The 15,431-nt window shown below is 37.7% G+C and overlaps 1 protein-coding gene across 18 annotated transcripts in view; it reads left to right on the forward strand.

Annotated features, from left to right (window-relative positions):
* Positions 1-15,431, forward strand: part of anks1b (ankyrin repeat and sterile alpha motif domain containing 1B) — an 818,433-nt gene that overhangs the window by 773,014 nt on the left and 29,988 nt on the right. For 11 of the 18 annotated variants that reach the window (XR_015761150.1, XR_015761151.1, XM_043713626.2 and 8 more), the window contains 2 exons: positions 10,150-10,257; positions 12,004-12,066. The exons of 2 other annotated variants lie outside the window; for them this stretch is intronic. Coding sequence is in view for 14 of the 16 variants with exons in the window: in XM_043713626.2 (XP_043569561.1) it covers positions 10,150-10,257; positions 12,004-12,066 (171 nt within the window). In the remaining 2 variants the exon portion in view is untranslated. The remainder of the gene's footprint in view (positions 1-10,149; positions 10,258-12,003; positions 12,067-15,431) is intronic. 5 more of the 18 variants (XM_043713630.2, XM_043713640.2, XM_043713641.2 and 2 more) reach the window with 1 other exon arrangement.

Genomic DNA, 15,431 nt, shown 5'->3' on the forward strand with positions numbered 1-15,431 from the left:
ATTTCCCTTTACTGATTGTTAAATGAGATGAGGTAATAATCTCTGCATTTGAAGGTATTTTGATGTAATTGTGCTAAATGATTTTTTTTAAAACAAAAATTGACTGTATACATTAATTATAACTTACTGATGATAGTCTGGTTTCCAAATGGTTTGCCTACATTAACTTCACACGTGTCATGTTATTCCATGAGCAAATTGCCTATAAACTAGATTATTGTGCAATATAGATGAGGTTACTCCAGACTTAACTCTACCTCTGCGTTCAGTTAGTTGTTCATGGCTGTGGTGGCATTAAAAGAGACACAGTAATTAGATTCGAGTCCCTGGTAGAGTAAAAAGGAACAAAACAGCCGAGATTTTCTCTCCTATGTTCAGTAGCTTTCAGTCGAAAGTTACATATGTGGACACAGTTTGAGAACAGGATAAGACACAGTTGGACTGATCTGTTTGATGAACCCAACTCTCTGTTCAGAATTCAGCTGCTTGTGTAGGGTGATGGAGAGCAACCAGTATCTCTCAACCTGTGGAAGGGTCACCCAACTCAAAACGGTATCTTTGACCACAGATGCTGCCAGATCTGCTGAGCTTTTTCAGCAATTTCTAATATTTCTCAAACTGTGCCTTAATACCAATCACCATTTTTAGAACCACCATCTTCATGAAAGAAGAAAACTGTTTGTATGACTTTGTGCCTTCCTTTATAGTGTCTGTGTCATTGCAGACTTAGGTGTATCGGTTATTTACTCTGGGACATGGTATAGTCAATTAACATTAATTTTATCAGCTTTACTTCCTCAATTTAAGGAAAGCTTGAACAATGTCTACAAGCCCTTGCAAATATGGCTCTATTAAATATTAACAATTAGAATTGCAGAGTTGTACAGCACAGAAATAGGTTGTTCAGTCCAATTCGTGCATGCCAGCCAGATATCCGAAATTAATCTAGTCCCATTTACCAGCATTTGGCCTCTATCTCTCTTAAACCCTTCCTGGCACACATACCAACCCAGATGCCTTATAATTGTACCAGCCTCTATCCTTTCCTCTGGCAGTACATTCCATACACGCACCACCCTCTGCATGAAAAATTTGCCCCTTAGGTCCCTTTTCAATCTTTCCCTTCTCAATTGCATGAGGAATGGTGGTGGACTTTAAAAATCATAACAGAATGCGACAATTTTTTTGTGCGCATCTTTGTTTACACCACTTTGTCCTGCTTTATTGGCAAGAAACTTAAAATGAAGCAATTACGACTCAACCCTTCGATATTCTTGCCCCTTTCTATCTCATTAACCTCTATAGTGTACAATTCTTTGAGGTTCTTAGCACTCTTTGTGTACATCCCTGATAATACTTGTGTACATCCCTGATAATACTTGTGCCATTGCCGATTGTGCTGTCAGCAGTTTAGATCCTAAGCTCTGGAATTCCTTTGCTGTATCTCCATTTCTTTACTTCTCCCTCTTCCTGCATGGCACTCTTTAAATCCCACTGCTTTGCCCTAGCTTTTGCTCACCTCTTCTAATATAATCTTATGTGGCTATGTGTCATGTTTTGCAAAGCACCCTGGTCATTTTACTGTGAAAGGTGCTCCATAAATGTGGATTGTTGCTGCAAAAAGCAGTACCATAATTTTATTAACATTGTTGAAAAGTTGATATTGTTATCCACAATATTCAAAAACAAATGTTCCTATTCTGTGACTGAGAGTTTTAGTTGCAACTGACAGGAAATCGGCTGATCCTTTCTTGATCTGCGTTATTTCATTGACTGTTGGTTTATCTTCAGTCCAGTGTTGTAGCAACTCAAAATGTTATTGGCCCAGATACTCCAATGGCCACACAGTGTTTGCAGCAGTGAGGACTGTAGTTGTGCATTGGGACTTTGTGGAATTCCTGGTGCAGTTGACTCCGAGGGAACTACTGGATAATTGAAAATTCCAATGGAAGATTCCCTTGTGGCTAGACTTGTCTGTACAAGCCCCTTAAAGCAAAATTTTGAAGGTTCTGACTCACTTAAATTTTATAGTTACTCTGGAAATGTTGGAAGACTAGACATCTGCTCTAATTCTTGGGTAACTATTAAACTGAACCCATATCTCAGCATCCCAACTATGTTCCTTCCCTATCCCACTGGAGTCAACCCATTTTCCAACCTGCCACTACCCCTCCTTAAACCAAACACATTCACCATCCCATCATTCACGCACGCGCGCGCGCGCACACACACACACACACACAGAGTCAATCCCAATCTCTCTCACTCTGTCTTTCCCACTTTCTCACCTAGTTTTTCTCTCTCTCTCTCACATATTCACTGTCTCCACTCGCACTCTTCCTCTCCTCCCGATTTGCGCTCGCTCTCTTCCCCCCCTCACCCCCCCCCTCACCCACATCCCCACCCCCACCTCCCTGACTTCACTCTGCCAGGCTAATGTGTCCCAACCCCTGGCCCCACACACTCCTTGCCAACCTCACTGGTTCCACAAGCAACCTACCCAATCACCAACCAAACCACGTACCTATTACGCTGGCATCATACTCTGTATGTATCCTTTCATAGTGTCTGGCTGTGCTGCTGAGCATTTATGTCACAATATAACACCCTCGCTGCTTACCGTTTTGACGATAATCCTTTAATGGCTGCGAGGAGTCATGGACAGATCTCCTTTTGTAACAGGAGGGACCCATTCAGGAATGGCCTGAATAGAAATCATCTAAATATAATTGTTTTTCTTCTTCTGATCAGGGTCAGAAATGAGGTGTCCGATCCTGAACAGAATTTCTGGACAATTCTTGTATGCTTAGCATTAAATCCAAAGATTGGTTTCATCTCATTAGTAAGATATGATCCTTCAGTGTTTGGATTCGGAGTCATGTGAACTCTGCAAATGCCATCAAAGCTAAATAGATTAGTCTGCATTATTAGTAACAAATACAGTATATTGACCTGGGCCATATTTCCCCCATATCATGTGCCTCTCCTCTGATCCTCACACCTTTGTCTTATAGCTTTATGCCATTTGTTCTCATCGATTGCAGTACTTTGCACATCTGCAAGATCTTCTTTCATTATTTCTATTGTCTACTATATCCAAATGTCAATGTCACCATGAACGAAATATTCCCCCTGTTCCATAATCTTTAACTCATTCATTGATTTTATTTCCTACCAGTTCCCAATGGTGTTATCACCTAACTGAGAACTCTATATCCCTCTAGTTTGGATTCATATGGACAGTTTTGGACCTAACTGTGTATTCCATTTGGATTGTCCTATGCGTACGTTTCTTCCCTCTTTTATTGATCCTCGCCTTCACTGAGTACGTTTAGAAACAGTTTACCATCTATTAAGTTGATTAACAGCTTTTTATTAAAATGAAGCCAACACATCAGGCTCTTATATTTAGTTCCCATCTATGCTTATTTTAATTAAATTGGTAAGGGTGATCTGCAGTTCTGATGAAAGGTGCCTCCCTAAAACAATGTACTTTTTCCCTTTCTAGATCCTGAGACACTTGATTTGTACTTACAGCATATTCTGATTTTAGTTTAATTATTTGGACTTTGTTCTGATGTGCCTGTATCCGTCTAAATTAACTTCTACCTGTAAGTAAAAATGCTGAACTAGTTCATGTTTTGACTTGATTTAAACTGTGATTGACATTGTTTCTTCTGGTCTGATCATCTTTCCTGAACGTTAAGAGTGAACATGGTTTATAAGCTTCATCTTCTTAGTTAAACTTGCGTTAATTTGCCTTTGAATAAACTAAAGCCCCAAAATATTTTGAGATAGAATTACTTTCAACATTGAAGAACAAGATGAAATAAGTAAATCCTATTTAAGGGTGACAACATTAAACCAGCTCTTGGAGTTATTGTACATCTTCAGCAACATTTCAAACAAATGAATGTGTTTGTGACAGTGGGTTTACACTCTATCGTCTTTTCATTAGGGTCTTGGGTTTGAAATTCGCTGAGACTGATGAAATAGAAGCTCATTGTTCTACTGCTTTATAGATATTTCACATAATAAGTCTCAAAGTGATACTTGGAGTGTACAGAATAAAATTGCTTACCTGTCAATGCTAATTGGTGCTATTTTGGTATAGGATGGATGAATGTAAGAAATGGAAGAATCACACTGGTGCAGAATGAGGTGTTTTTCTGAGGTTTGGATTAGGGTCTATTATTGCTAGAGAGAGTAACTAGAATTATAACTGCAATTGCTTTGTCATGTACTTATCTTTGACAGGATAGTACTGTCAGTGAAGAATACTGACAAAGCACTGTCTGTTCAGACTCCCAGCAATTTCTCTGCCTGAGGACAGTATAATAATCAGGTTCTATGATTATAAAAAATAGCGAAACATTTTTGTCCTAAGATCCATTAATGAAAGAACTTTCTTGCTAAAGGCTGTATTCTGTTTTAAGACAGAGTCAGCTCTAATTCTATATAAATCCAAATATTGCAGATGACTCCTTCAATGGGGAAGTTAATGACAGAAAGGTGTCCAGCAGTAAAACCACCCACCAAATCACAAAAATGAAGATGGCACCAGGGTGATAAAGCAGCATTGAGATGATCCCATGTGAGGTTGGAAAATGCCTGCTGGAGTGATTGCACAATGGAAACTTAATCTCAAGATGGTTGCTTCTCATGGATTCAGGAACAACTCTGTTCATGTTAGTTTCTTCTATTCTTAACAAAACATAGTGAAATTTTGGTGGCAGAAGGCACTGCAAGTGATCTCTATGAATATTCATACACTTGGATCCCAAGCCAAATCCTTAAAATGTAATAGTGATTTCAGCAAATACTAATTTCTGTTCTGTTTAGAGGCTATTGACTCTGGAAGTAATGAATTGGTCTTGGTTATCTGTACCAGGATAAGGGGCAGACCATTGAGACAACCCACTGTGAGTGCAACACTCCACCCTGAAGCTGAAACTCCAAATGATTCCAATACCTAGGTTTAAGCTTGTAATGTGGTGCCTTCGCTCTTGCACCTCAGTGCTGCAGAGCTGCTGCTGTAGGTATGTACTGAAGAAATCAAGAGAGAATAATCAGAGAACCACTTTGAAAGGGACAATAAACAAAATACAAACAATTTGTCTCCTCATTCTTTGGGGAAACACTTGACCTCTACTCAATGCCTTTTTACAATATGGGGTGTATCTGTATTTATATGGTGCAGAAGCAGAATTGTAGGATGTCAGAGAACTAAGAAATGCACTGTTAGCATACCCTTTGCAGTACTTTCTGTCACCAAAATCTCACTACGTTTTGTTAAGAATAGAAGAAACTAACATGAACAGAGTTGTTCCTGAATCCATGAGGAGCAACCATCTTGAGATTAAGTTTCCATTGTGCAATCATTCCACTAGGCATTTTCATCCAGTTTCTTAAATCAGCTGTGTTGGTGTATCTGACCCTGCAAAGTCAAAGAGGTACTTGGGACTGGTTATTGGAATGGCCTTTTTGATAATGGTTCCTTTTTTGTTTTAGAACAAACAGATATGATTTAAATTAAAAGGAACATTTGAAAGGTCTATGGTTAGAATTTATATTATTTGATTTAAAATTAAATAATGCCAGGTGTCAAATTTTTTGTGCAGAATGCAATCCAAATGCTACACCCAAAGTTGTCCTTATTCATATCCCAATGTCTACTTCCAGCCAGTTTTCTTCCAAACTTTTTCCAGCATACACTAGAATATAAAAATGGATATAAATAAGTGGAAATCAATGCAAACAAACGGAGGCCAACGATAGTATCTATTCCTTTTTTTTAATGTGATAATTAAATTTTCAAGCTGTCAGCTATCATTCACGTTAGGCAAAGCATGCTTTCATGTGCAGTCATAAAGATTTACTGGTTTTCAATATGATGTATGTCATAAAAATGCATTTGGAGAAACAAGATGCAGTGCAGGTTTCAGATAAATATTTTAAAACGCTCAAAGATAATGATATAGAAAATTTGATGTTTCCTACCGAATTGCCTAAATTGACTAAGTTAGGACTTAGTGTGAACATTTTGAAATGGCTCTTTAGCTTGAGGCAGGCCAATTATAATGATCCAAGTTGCACTCAATGATAGGAATTGACAGGTTGGTTTAAGTGAGCAAGGAAATTTGGGCATTGCATAATTATCTATTAGGACATATTTAGAGACCCCGCTATACACCCTCCTCCTAGCTTCTGCTCATCATAGATATCCCCATTTATTTTTCATGCATAATGATAATTAGGTATCAGTGTTAATTTATTTTTTGGAGTGAATAATACAAATATATACAAAATGGAGAAAAAGAAGAAACAGACACATTTAGCTTTAGAAAAGTGAATTTGCTAGTTTTAGCTTAATGCACTTTGGATCTAGCAAGTCCATTTGGTTCTAATAATGTGCCCTTGAAGGTGTGTAGTGCTCTTTATTTCAAAAATATTTAATGAAAATAAAAATGCCATTGAGTAAGTAGGGAGTAAATAAGTCCAAACCTTTGTCACGGTCAGTCTGGGAATGGAAGAAGTAACATTGTATTAATCCCTTGGCAAAATGTTTCAAAAGTGCACTTCAGAAAAGGTTGACTCCTCCTGGTTTGCTTTCCAAACATTATAGATGTTAACAGAATGTAGGATGTTCTTTTTTAATTCAAGAAGACTGTTCATATAAGGTGACCTCATAGAATAATTGCATCACAGGGGGCCATTCACATCATCGTGTCCATGCTGACACTGTTTAAAGCACCTTTCCCCTCAGTATGCAATGCTTTTTTTCTCTTCAAATATGTTTTCAATTCCCTTTTGAAAACTCAGAATCTGCCTCCTCCACACTTTCAGGCAGAGCATTCTAATTGATCAATGTGTAAAAATGTTTTTCCAAGTGTCACTCTTGATTCTTTGGATAATTAACTTACATTGGTGTTCTTTTGAGGTACAGCATTTCCATCAAATGCAACAGTTTCTCCTTATCTTTCTGTTTAGCCTAATCTGGCTTCGAACACCTCACTCAGATCTCCTCTGAGCTAAGCCTCTAAAGAGACCAACACCTTGACCAATTTATTCGCAAAACGTCCCTCGTGCCTGGAATGTTTTGAATTAATCTTTTCTGAATCCCCTGTAAAGTTTGACATCCTTCCTGATATGCAGCAGCCAGAATTGTACCACAAGCTTTAAATATCAATCATGTTAGGGAAGGACCAAAACAAACTTGGAGCATATGTCCAAAGAACCTTAAAGCTCAACAGTGTACTTATGAAGGCAAATTGAATTGAGGCATAAAGTAGAAGAGAGAGGTGTTGCCAGAATTGTGTACAACACTTGAGTACAGTTCGGATCACCATATCGCACCAAAGATGCACTGGAGAGGGGACAAAGGAGATCCAATGAGAATCTTGCCAAGACTGCAAAGTTCCATTTTTGGGAAAGATTGGATGGGCTGGGTTGCTGTTCTTGGAACAAAGCAGGCTGAGGTGAGTCTTAATTGAGGTGTATAAACTTATGGGTGGCCTAGATAGAGTTAAAAACTGGGGAGCATAGATTTAAAGTATTTGTTAAAGGCTTAGAGGGGAAATTAGAATTATTTTACTGCCAGAGTATGATAGCAATTTGTTACTTACTGCCTTAATAGGTGACAGAGACAGGAACTCGCTATTTTTATAGTGTAGTTGGATGTTTGCTTGAAGAGCTATGATCTGTAGAGCTATGCGTTAGTACCAAAAGGTGAGTTCAGGCTGGATTGCTTGACGAAAGTGAAGACTGCAGATGCTGGAGATCAGAGTCAAAGAATGTGGCCCTGGAAAAGCACAGCCGGTCAGGCAGCATCCGTGGAGCAGGAAAGTCGATATTTCGGGCATAAGCCCTTCATCAGGATTGCTCATTGTTGATCAGCACAGGCATAATGGGCTGATTGCTCTCCTTCTGTGTTGTCTATACTTGCAAGGAGCAAGGATTGCACCATTCCTTTATCGCATGTGCTTTTTCATTTGACGATCTGATTGTATGGTGACATCTCACCAGTTGATCAAGGCGTTTCCACCAGGAAACAAGAATCAGAATTATTATCAGAAAAATTATAATGAATCACTTTCTGTGAACCTGCATATCAATATGACTGCCTCTGTTAGTTAACAGATGGAATGAATGTATCTTGCTGGTAATTTGGCATTGTGTGGCTGTACTGTTTCTGAATCATGCTGGATTCTACACATTTTACTTGGAAGAATAAATAACTGTCCTGTGTACATAAGTTGAGGAGTAAAATTGTTTTGGCTCTGTTTTGTAAAATAAGAGTATTAAAACATGCTCAATTGAAATCTTTGTATGGGAAGCGCATAAGCATTTACATTTACATTGGTTGACCTTTAGTTTTATTCTATTTCATTATGAATCAATTCTTCAACAACTAATTCATTATCTTTTATGTTTTGAGAATGATTAAAATATAGATTTTGAACCTGTATAGGTTATGTAACTATCCTCTCATTAGGTTAAATGCTCTATGCTCATTAAGATACGAAATACTTCAACATCTGGAAAGTTCTGCTGATCAACAAAAAGGTGACAAGTGGTTGGATGCTGAGCTGTGTCCTAAGGATAACAGGAGAGAGCTGTGTTGTTGAGAACATAATTGAGTTCAACTGATGCTTGAATGTAATTGTCAATTCTTCCTGAATCAAGTAAAAACCTGCAGTGCTCAGTTTAGTTAATTTGTATTAAATGCATTGATGGAGTGTGCTGTGACTGGCAAGTGTTTTAAGTTTAAGATTTTCATTATAGATAACAGTATTTCTCAAAGCATGTCCGTGAAGCTTCAATCTGAACAAAATAATAGGCTAAACTTCATTTACCATTTATATAGTCTCTTTTTGTAGCATGCAAATACATTGTTCACCACACAGGAATTCTGGAGTTAATTTGAAGATGTCGTGTGTTAACTGGAATAATATTCTAAAATGTAATTATCATGAAAATTCATCTTGCAAGTTGAGTTTTGAATCTTCTTTCAGTTGACAATTTGGATGTGTTTTTCTAAGTAGATAAAGTATTTAACTCAATATTAGTTATCCAGTAGATCCATGTCAGGCCCATCTAATTTGAGTTGAAATACCCTGATCTGATTACTGGCTACCATAACCATAGCAAAGGCAATGATCATCCTTGACTGAACACAAATAAAATCCTGAGGGAAATGCAAAGAAATGTTCTCCAAGGAGCTGAGTAAGTTGCAAGTTCTGCAGCCTTTCTTGTACCCTGAGTGAAGCAGTTCTAGATTTACTCGATAAACCTGGTAAGATCCTTTCTGCATATTTGTGTTCGGTAAGGGTGCTTTTGTTGAAGCTGAAGAGTAATGACAATTTAAAAATGCATTACAGTAACATTTGAGAATATAATGTGGTTAACAGTATGACGATTACGGTGTTTTAACAACCAGCTTGAGGCAGGTTGCTGCTGATTTGCTTTGGGTGGATTATTCTTGTGTGTGCATTTGTTGTTTGTACAGCTAAACTCATTGCTCCATTTTAGTGGTGTCAGAATAAGGATACATTGTCCTGGGTTTTACTTTTTAATAGATATGCACAGCAGTATCTTGCTTTCCTCTTATTATGTAATTAGTTGAGTGTTGTCAACTGTATAATTAAAAATATGGATGACTACTGACATTGCAATCCATTTTGCAGCATCCTTCAGACACAGTCCTTCTGTGATTATATGTAAAAAGATACCTAGCTTCTTTGCCAGTATTGCACAGCCACAGAAGTAGTGTGAGGATCTGAAGCTAAGGAATTAAAACGTCATTTATCAGGAGGTTCTCTGTTTTATCTGCAAATACTGCAGTGAACTGTCAGAGGAAGGCTCAGAATATATTGTTTGCAAGAATAGTCATTTAAGTCCAAAGGAGAGGTTTGCATTTTCTGCCCAGAACTATTATGTTTCAGCATTGTGTCTTGTCGAGTTACGATGACACATTAGGATGGGGCATAATTATTCTGGCAGTTAATTCTGTAACCACGGTGCAGTACATCATCCGTCCTGGATTACCTCCCACTTCAAGGTCGTTTACTGGTTTTGGAAGGTATTCCATTCTTTCCTTTCTCTTCAGCCATCTGTAAGGAGTCTTACTTACATCACTGAATCTTTCAGGTGTTGAAAATTAACCTTCTGGGTCACAGAAAACGAATCTTAGCATCACTTGGAGACAGACTTCACGACGAGCCTCCTCAGAAGCCTCCGCGTACAATTACTTTGAGGGTAAGCCATGTTTGTACAGTGTTGAATTACTACAGCTATTCGCATGGAATGTAGCACAGTATAATTTTAATTAGCACATCTCAGGCCGATCTTCAGCACTAGCATGTATCATTATTAGCTGCTTGCCTCAGTATCTTTCCTGTTCCATGATCACCACCAATACTCTTTGTTCTGTATGTGAGAATATTCCCTGAAGATCTTCCAAGCAATATCGTGAAATTAAAATATGGGAGAAAACTCATTTCAGGTTTTTTATTATTGTGACCTTTTGTTCTAATGTAGGCTGAAAAATATCTGTCAAATCTTTCTGCGGGTGTCAGAGAAATGAAAATCAATATCTATTCTCATTAAAAAGTAAACTCTGTTAAGCACATATGTCAGAACCCTTCAGCTCTGTTGCTGGGATTCAGGTAGTTACTGAGTCAATCGTAGCATTAAGCTGCACCACATTAACCCTTCCTCAACAGATTTACAGCATTTCAAATCTGTTCCACATTAATTAACTGGCTTCTCTTTGTAGACTTTTCAGGAAAGGATTTTTAAAAATTATTTGAAACATTTATCTACAAGAAATTTTATAATGATTTGTTATTCATCTTGTTCTTTACTCTCATGCTATTAAATCATTTTTTTTTTACCTGATAATGCAGGACAGAATTACCTCAAAGATTTAGTGAGTGGTTCAATTTTCCACACAGGAAGCAAACCCTTTAATCCAGGGAAGGATTTTTGCAGATGGTAATGAATTGCTGTAGTTCGTGGAATCTGACAGGTTAAGATCTGTGCCAGGATCATTATCATGTTTTCAATAGCTGTATGAAAGTAGCGATTTAATCTCAGTTTTGGGAATTGTGCAAAGCCAAGTTCACATTTCAGCTTATCAAATGTTTTTTTTTTAAATCACATTCAACCTAAAATGTCACTGAAGGATTCATGGAAATGTGTTTCTTGGTTCTGCTATCATTGGAAAAAAAAAAGGAACGCTCTTGAGGAACTGTATATATTTCAGTATTCAGTTAAGAAAGGTGACATACAATTGTCAGTTTCATAAATGCATACAACACATTCAAAATGACGCTGGAGTAGTACTGTCATTTAACAGTTGCCAGAAGGTTTTATTTTTATTTTGAGTTAAGTAATTTTAATATATATATTTCCGTGTATATTTTTCCAATAATTTATCTTCAGCACTTGAACAAAAATATCAAATCTTAAAGTTTTTAAAGCCCTCTTATGCCACACATGCATAGTTTTCAACTGGAATTATTTAACTGCGCTGTTTGGAATGCTAAATCGGGAAAGCTGAAAGAAAAACGGGGAATGGTCAAAATGGTTATCTTCCACTTTCCAATTTGCCAAAGGCTTTCCTTTGGAAATGTTTGTTCATCTTTTCTTTTTCTCAGGTACTACAATGTGACTGCACCTTTTTACATTGTTGTAAAAAGCATTCTTGATAAAGCATCTGTGGGAAACCAAAAAGTGTTTCCAGGCCGATTTTTAGGAACTCAACAGAAACATGCCCACCGATCCGTGCAATTCAAATAGATCTGTTTGTACATTTGGAATCTGCTTCCCTCCCACTGCTGGGAGCGAATATTGTTGATTCTCATGCAGACCTCTAGGTGAAGCACTATGATATGATGGGACCCTCCATCTTAGAAGGAGGGAACAACTGACGAGTGGTGGAAGAAAGAAAACCACTCATTTTAGGTGCTATTCAGATTGGATCTCTTTTTATATCAATAGGTCAGTTGTCCTGAATCCCGCAATGCCATCTTGCAAGATGATGTATATATCGTATCTTGGATGGTAAGTCACCTCACTCTGAAATAAGCTGGGCAACATGGACTTGAGGCCTTCTCCCCCCAATAGAGTGCAAGTAAGCTGCTTAATTTCTGATGCCTGCCTCCGCTGCAGGATGTAATAATTTTTTACACCATACTTTTCCCAAGCAACAGTTAACTCAGAACTCTAGTGAAGGGCAGATGGTCTGTCCTTCGTTCCTGCTGAACTTGCAATAAAATGGGCTGTCCAAGTACTGTCACTCTTTTGTATGTTGTCCTGAAAAAGAAATCATCATTTCATGTACATTTTGTAGGAAACATTATGGAAACGCTTGTTTTAGCAATCATTTTTAAATCCCTGGGATCATTATTTATGATTTAAAGCAATTTTACTGCCATCTGTCTTTCTTTGCAATGTATTTCACCTGTTCCTTTCTCTGCTGTGCAATGACCACCAACCAACAGAATTTTAACAGAAGCAACATCTATAAGTTTCTAATCCAAAGACTTATTTTAAGGGAACAGTTTATGTCTTAGTTAGCAAATTTCTAAATCGTAATCCTCTTGCAATATGCAAATGACTATGGAAATAACCCAATCATGAAGATTTAAGAGATACCATCACTTCATTTAGGACAGCTCTGGTCTCCCTCCTCATCAATCCCGTAATTAGCACATGACACAATTTCATAGCCCTTAGATTTGTAGTTTTCTTTGCATAATATCTGTCACTGAATTCATCTTAGACGTCCTCAGGGTGCAAAGGGAAACAAAAATCCCAAAAATAGATTTTTAGAAAATATTCAATGTCGATTTGTTTCTTGAATCTGACCTAGGAAACAGTTAATCGGTCAGAGTTTTTATTGACAATTTCAATCAAATGATACCAGTTCCACAACTTCTGTCATGGACTATTTCTTTGATGCTATGCTTAATGTAAAGGCTTCCATTTGTAAGGAAGGAGGTTTTAAGCAGGTACTTTGACAATGATTTACTTTGGTTCTTACGGCCTCCCATCAGTGACATTAACTGACCATCTGTGAAGAAAAGCATGCCATGTGTTTCATTTTTCTCTCTCAATGAAATTGAGTGGATGACTGGAAGAACAGGTTTACTTCCACAAATATATTGCTTTTGGTACTTTTGCTCGTTGGGACAGTGTGAAACTCTCACTGATTGGAAAAAGATTTGCCAAGGTCTTTGAAAGTTTTAAGTAAGGATTGGCTTGCGGGACTGCAGGTAATTCATATCCATGGTAACTGCAGCATCCACCGAGAGACCTCTGCAGTAGTAGCCAGCAGAATTGGCAAAATCAACAGTCTTATTTTAGAATGGTTGAATAAATGCTGATCCTAATGTCTTTCCATGACATTATTGGAAAATGCAGGGACAGCTAATTAGTCTAACCCTCCCTCTCCATTTCTACCTACAACTTCAAGTATGTCAGTAAATATCCTGTTATGGGTAAGCCATAACTTCCAGAAGCTCAGCAGTGACAAGAATAAAACCATTCTGTTTGTCCACCGCTGCTGCTTGCACTCATTCAGTCCATCTCTCAGCTATTTATTCAGATGCAATCTCATGACAAACAACTTCAGTGTCCTGTAACTCTGAACCTGGCTGGAAGTTTTCCAAGTCCGTAGTTGAAAGGTACTCACTCCAAATGTCTCAATTTGGAGAACATAGCCCCTTTCGTTTACCCCCAAAATCCCCCCAATACAACTGAATCCGTCACCCAAGCCTGTTACTTAACATAATTTGTCTAATTGAAGTACGATTCAGCACAGCTCTCTCACTCATAAGCAATTCCTTACTCCAATTATCCATCTGTTCACTGAACGTCATTCAATCTCGATTCCAAGCTGTATTGATTTCAAAGTCTGTGTTCCCTCTTTTTTTTGTTTTGCAGCTCCCACTTTTTGAAATTTCCAGCTGCCCGTTTCCCTGCCCAATATCTCCAGGATTACTAGCTCTCTCCCACCTTCAAAAACCTCACCAACGTCTAGAACTTGTGACTGTGCTCTTTGCTCTATTCCTAAATATTCTATCGCCCCTCTTCCTTCATATTTGGGCTCCTCAAGGCCTCTATTAATACTGTTAGGGCATCTTGTCACATGATAGGTGGGATAAAATTGTAAGCTGTTTGCTCACATTTATCTAACCCCTGATCATGTCCTCTAATACTCCAGCATTTGACAATGAGTGAATTAATTATCCTTTATTGAATGCTGTGTTTTTGATATCAACACAATAATGTAAAAGTCAATATTTTGCATTTATAAATATACAAGGGAAGTCTATGCACTTCAGTCAAGAACATTGATATGTCCTTTTACTGATTACCCAAGACTGGAAGGTTCCACAACAGCCATCAGAAGCTGATTCTTTCCTGGACCTTTGCACAATTATAGTTAATGTTGAAGAGGGACAGAGCAAATGTAACAACAGCTTTTCTCTGGGATGCCTATCACTGAATAAAGAGTTGCTTTCCATCACCATGAAAAACCAAAAATATTCATAAAAATACTTCACTAAAAATAATGATAGATTAGATATTTGCCTCCCTCAGTTTTTTCTGACTTTTTCAACTCAGAATCTTGAAAAAGTGCCCGTTTATAATTTAGCCATAGCTTCTTGTAAAAAGAAATGGTCACTTATGGCACAGTTGGTCAGGGAATAATTAACACATAGCTGTAGAGGTGAAAGGAAGGTTTGACCCTCTCCACTTTTGTCCCTTCTACCTAATAACTTAACTTTGTGACCTCAGCTGTACTGTTGTGGGGAGGCATAGTGCTGAGGCCAGACACTACCTTTTCAAGGGGTCAGGAAGTCAGAGAGGGGGAGTCATGCTTGACCAATGTCACATGTCTCTTAGTTAAAATATGTCATTAGAGCCAGTAAGCAAGTTGGCAAGAGCATACTTATAATCTGTGCAGACTGGGAGAGAAGAAAAATCATTTTAGTTGGATTATCTAATAGGATTCATGAGTATCAGTTTAAATATTTAACCTGAAGAAGCGAAGAGAGGCCAGTTTGTCTGTCTCATTAAGGAGCATGTTACATAACCTTGTTCCACATACATTTGATTTTTATACCATTTTTTGTGTTAATGCTGAAATAAATTTCCTAAAGCAGTGCTTTAATATTAAATCTATATCAACTAGCTCTTGTTAGATTATTGGTGTTATGCCGAGATTAAAACTACCTGAGATATCCATTGATTTGTGATAGATTATTTAGGTGCGAGGGCTGTAAACATGTTTTCTGAATGTTTCATCAATTTGAAATGCTTAGCTTTCACACTCATGAATGACACTGAGAAACTAAACCATTAGGGCTGGGAGAGATTCAGTAACATAAATCATAACATTAATTAATACGTTGCTATTT

This window comes from Chiloscyllium plagiosum, unplaced genomic scaffold (assembly GCF_037043375.1).
Source record: "Chiloscyllium plagiosum isolate Xiang-an unplaced genomic scaffold, Cpla_swu_hap1 HiC_scaffold_23, whole genome shotgun sequence".
Classification (NCBI taxonomy): Eukaryota; Metazoa; Chordata; class Chondrichthyes; order Orectolobiformes; family Hemiscylliidae; genus Chiloscyllium; species Chiloscyllium plagiosum.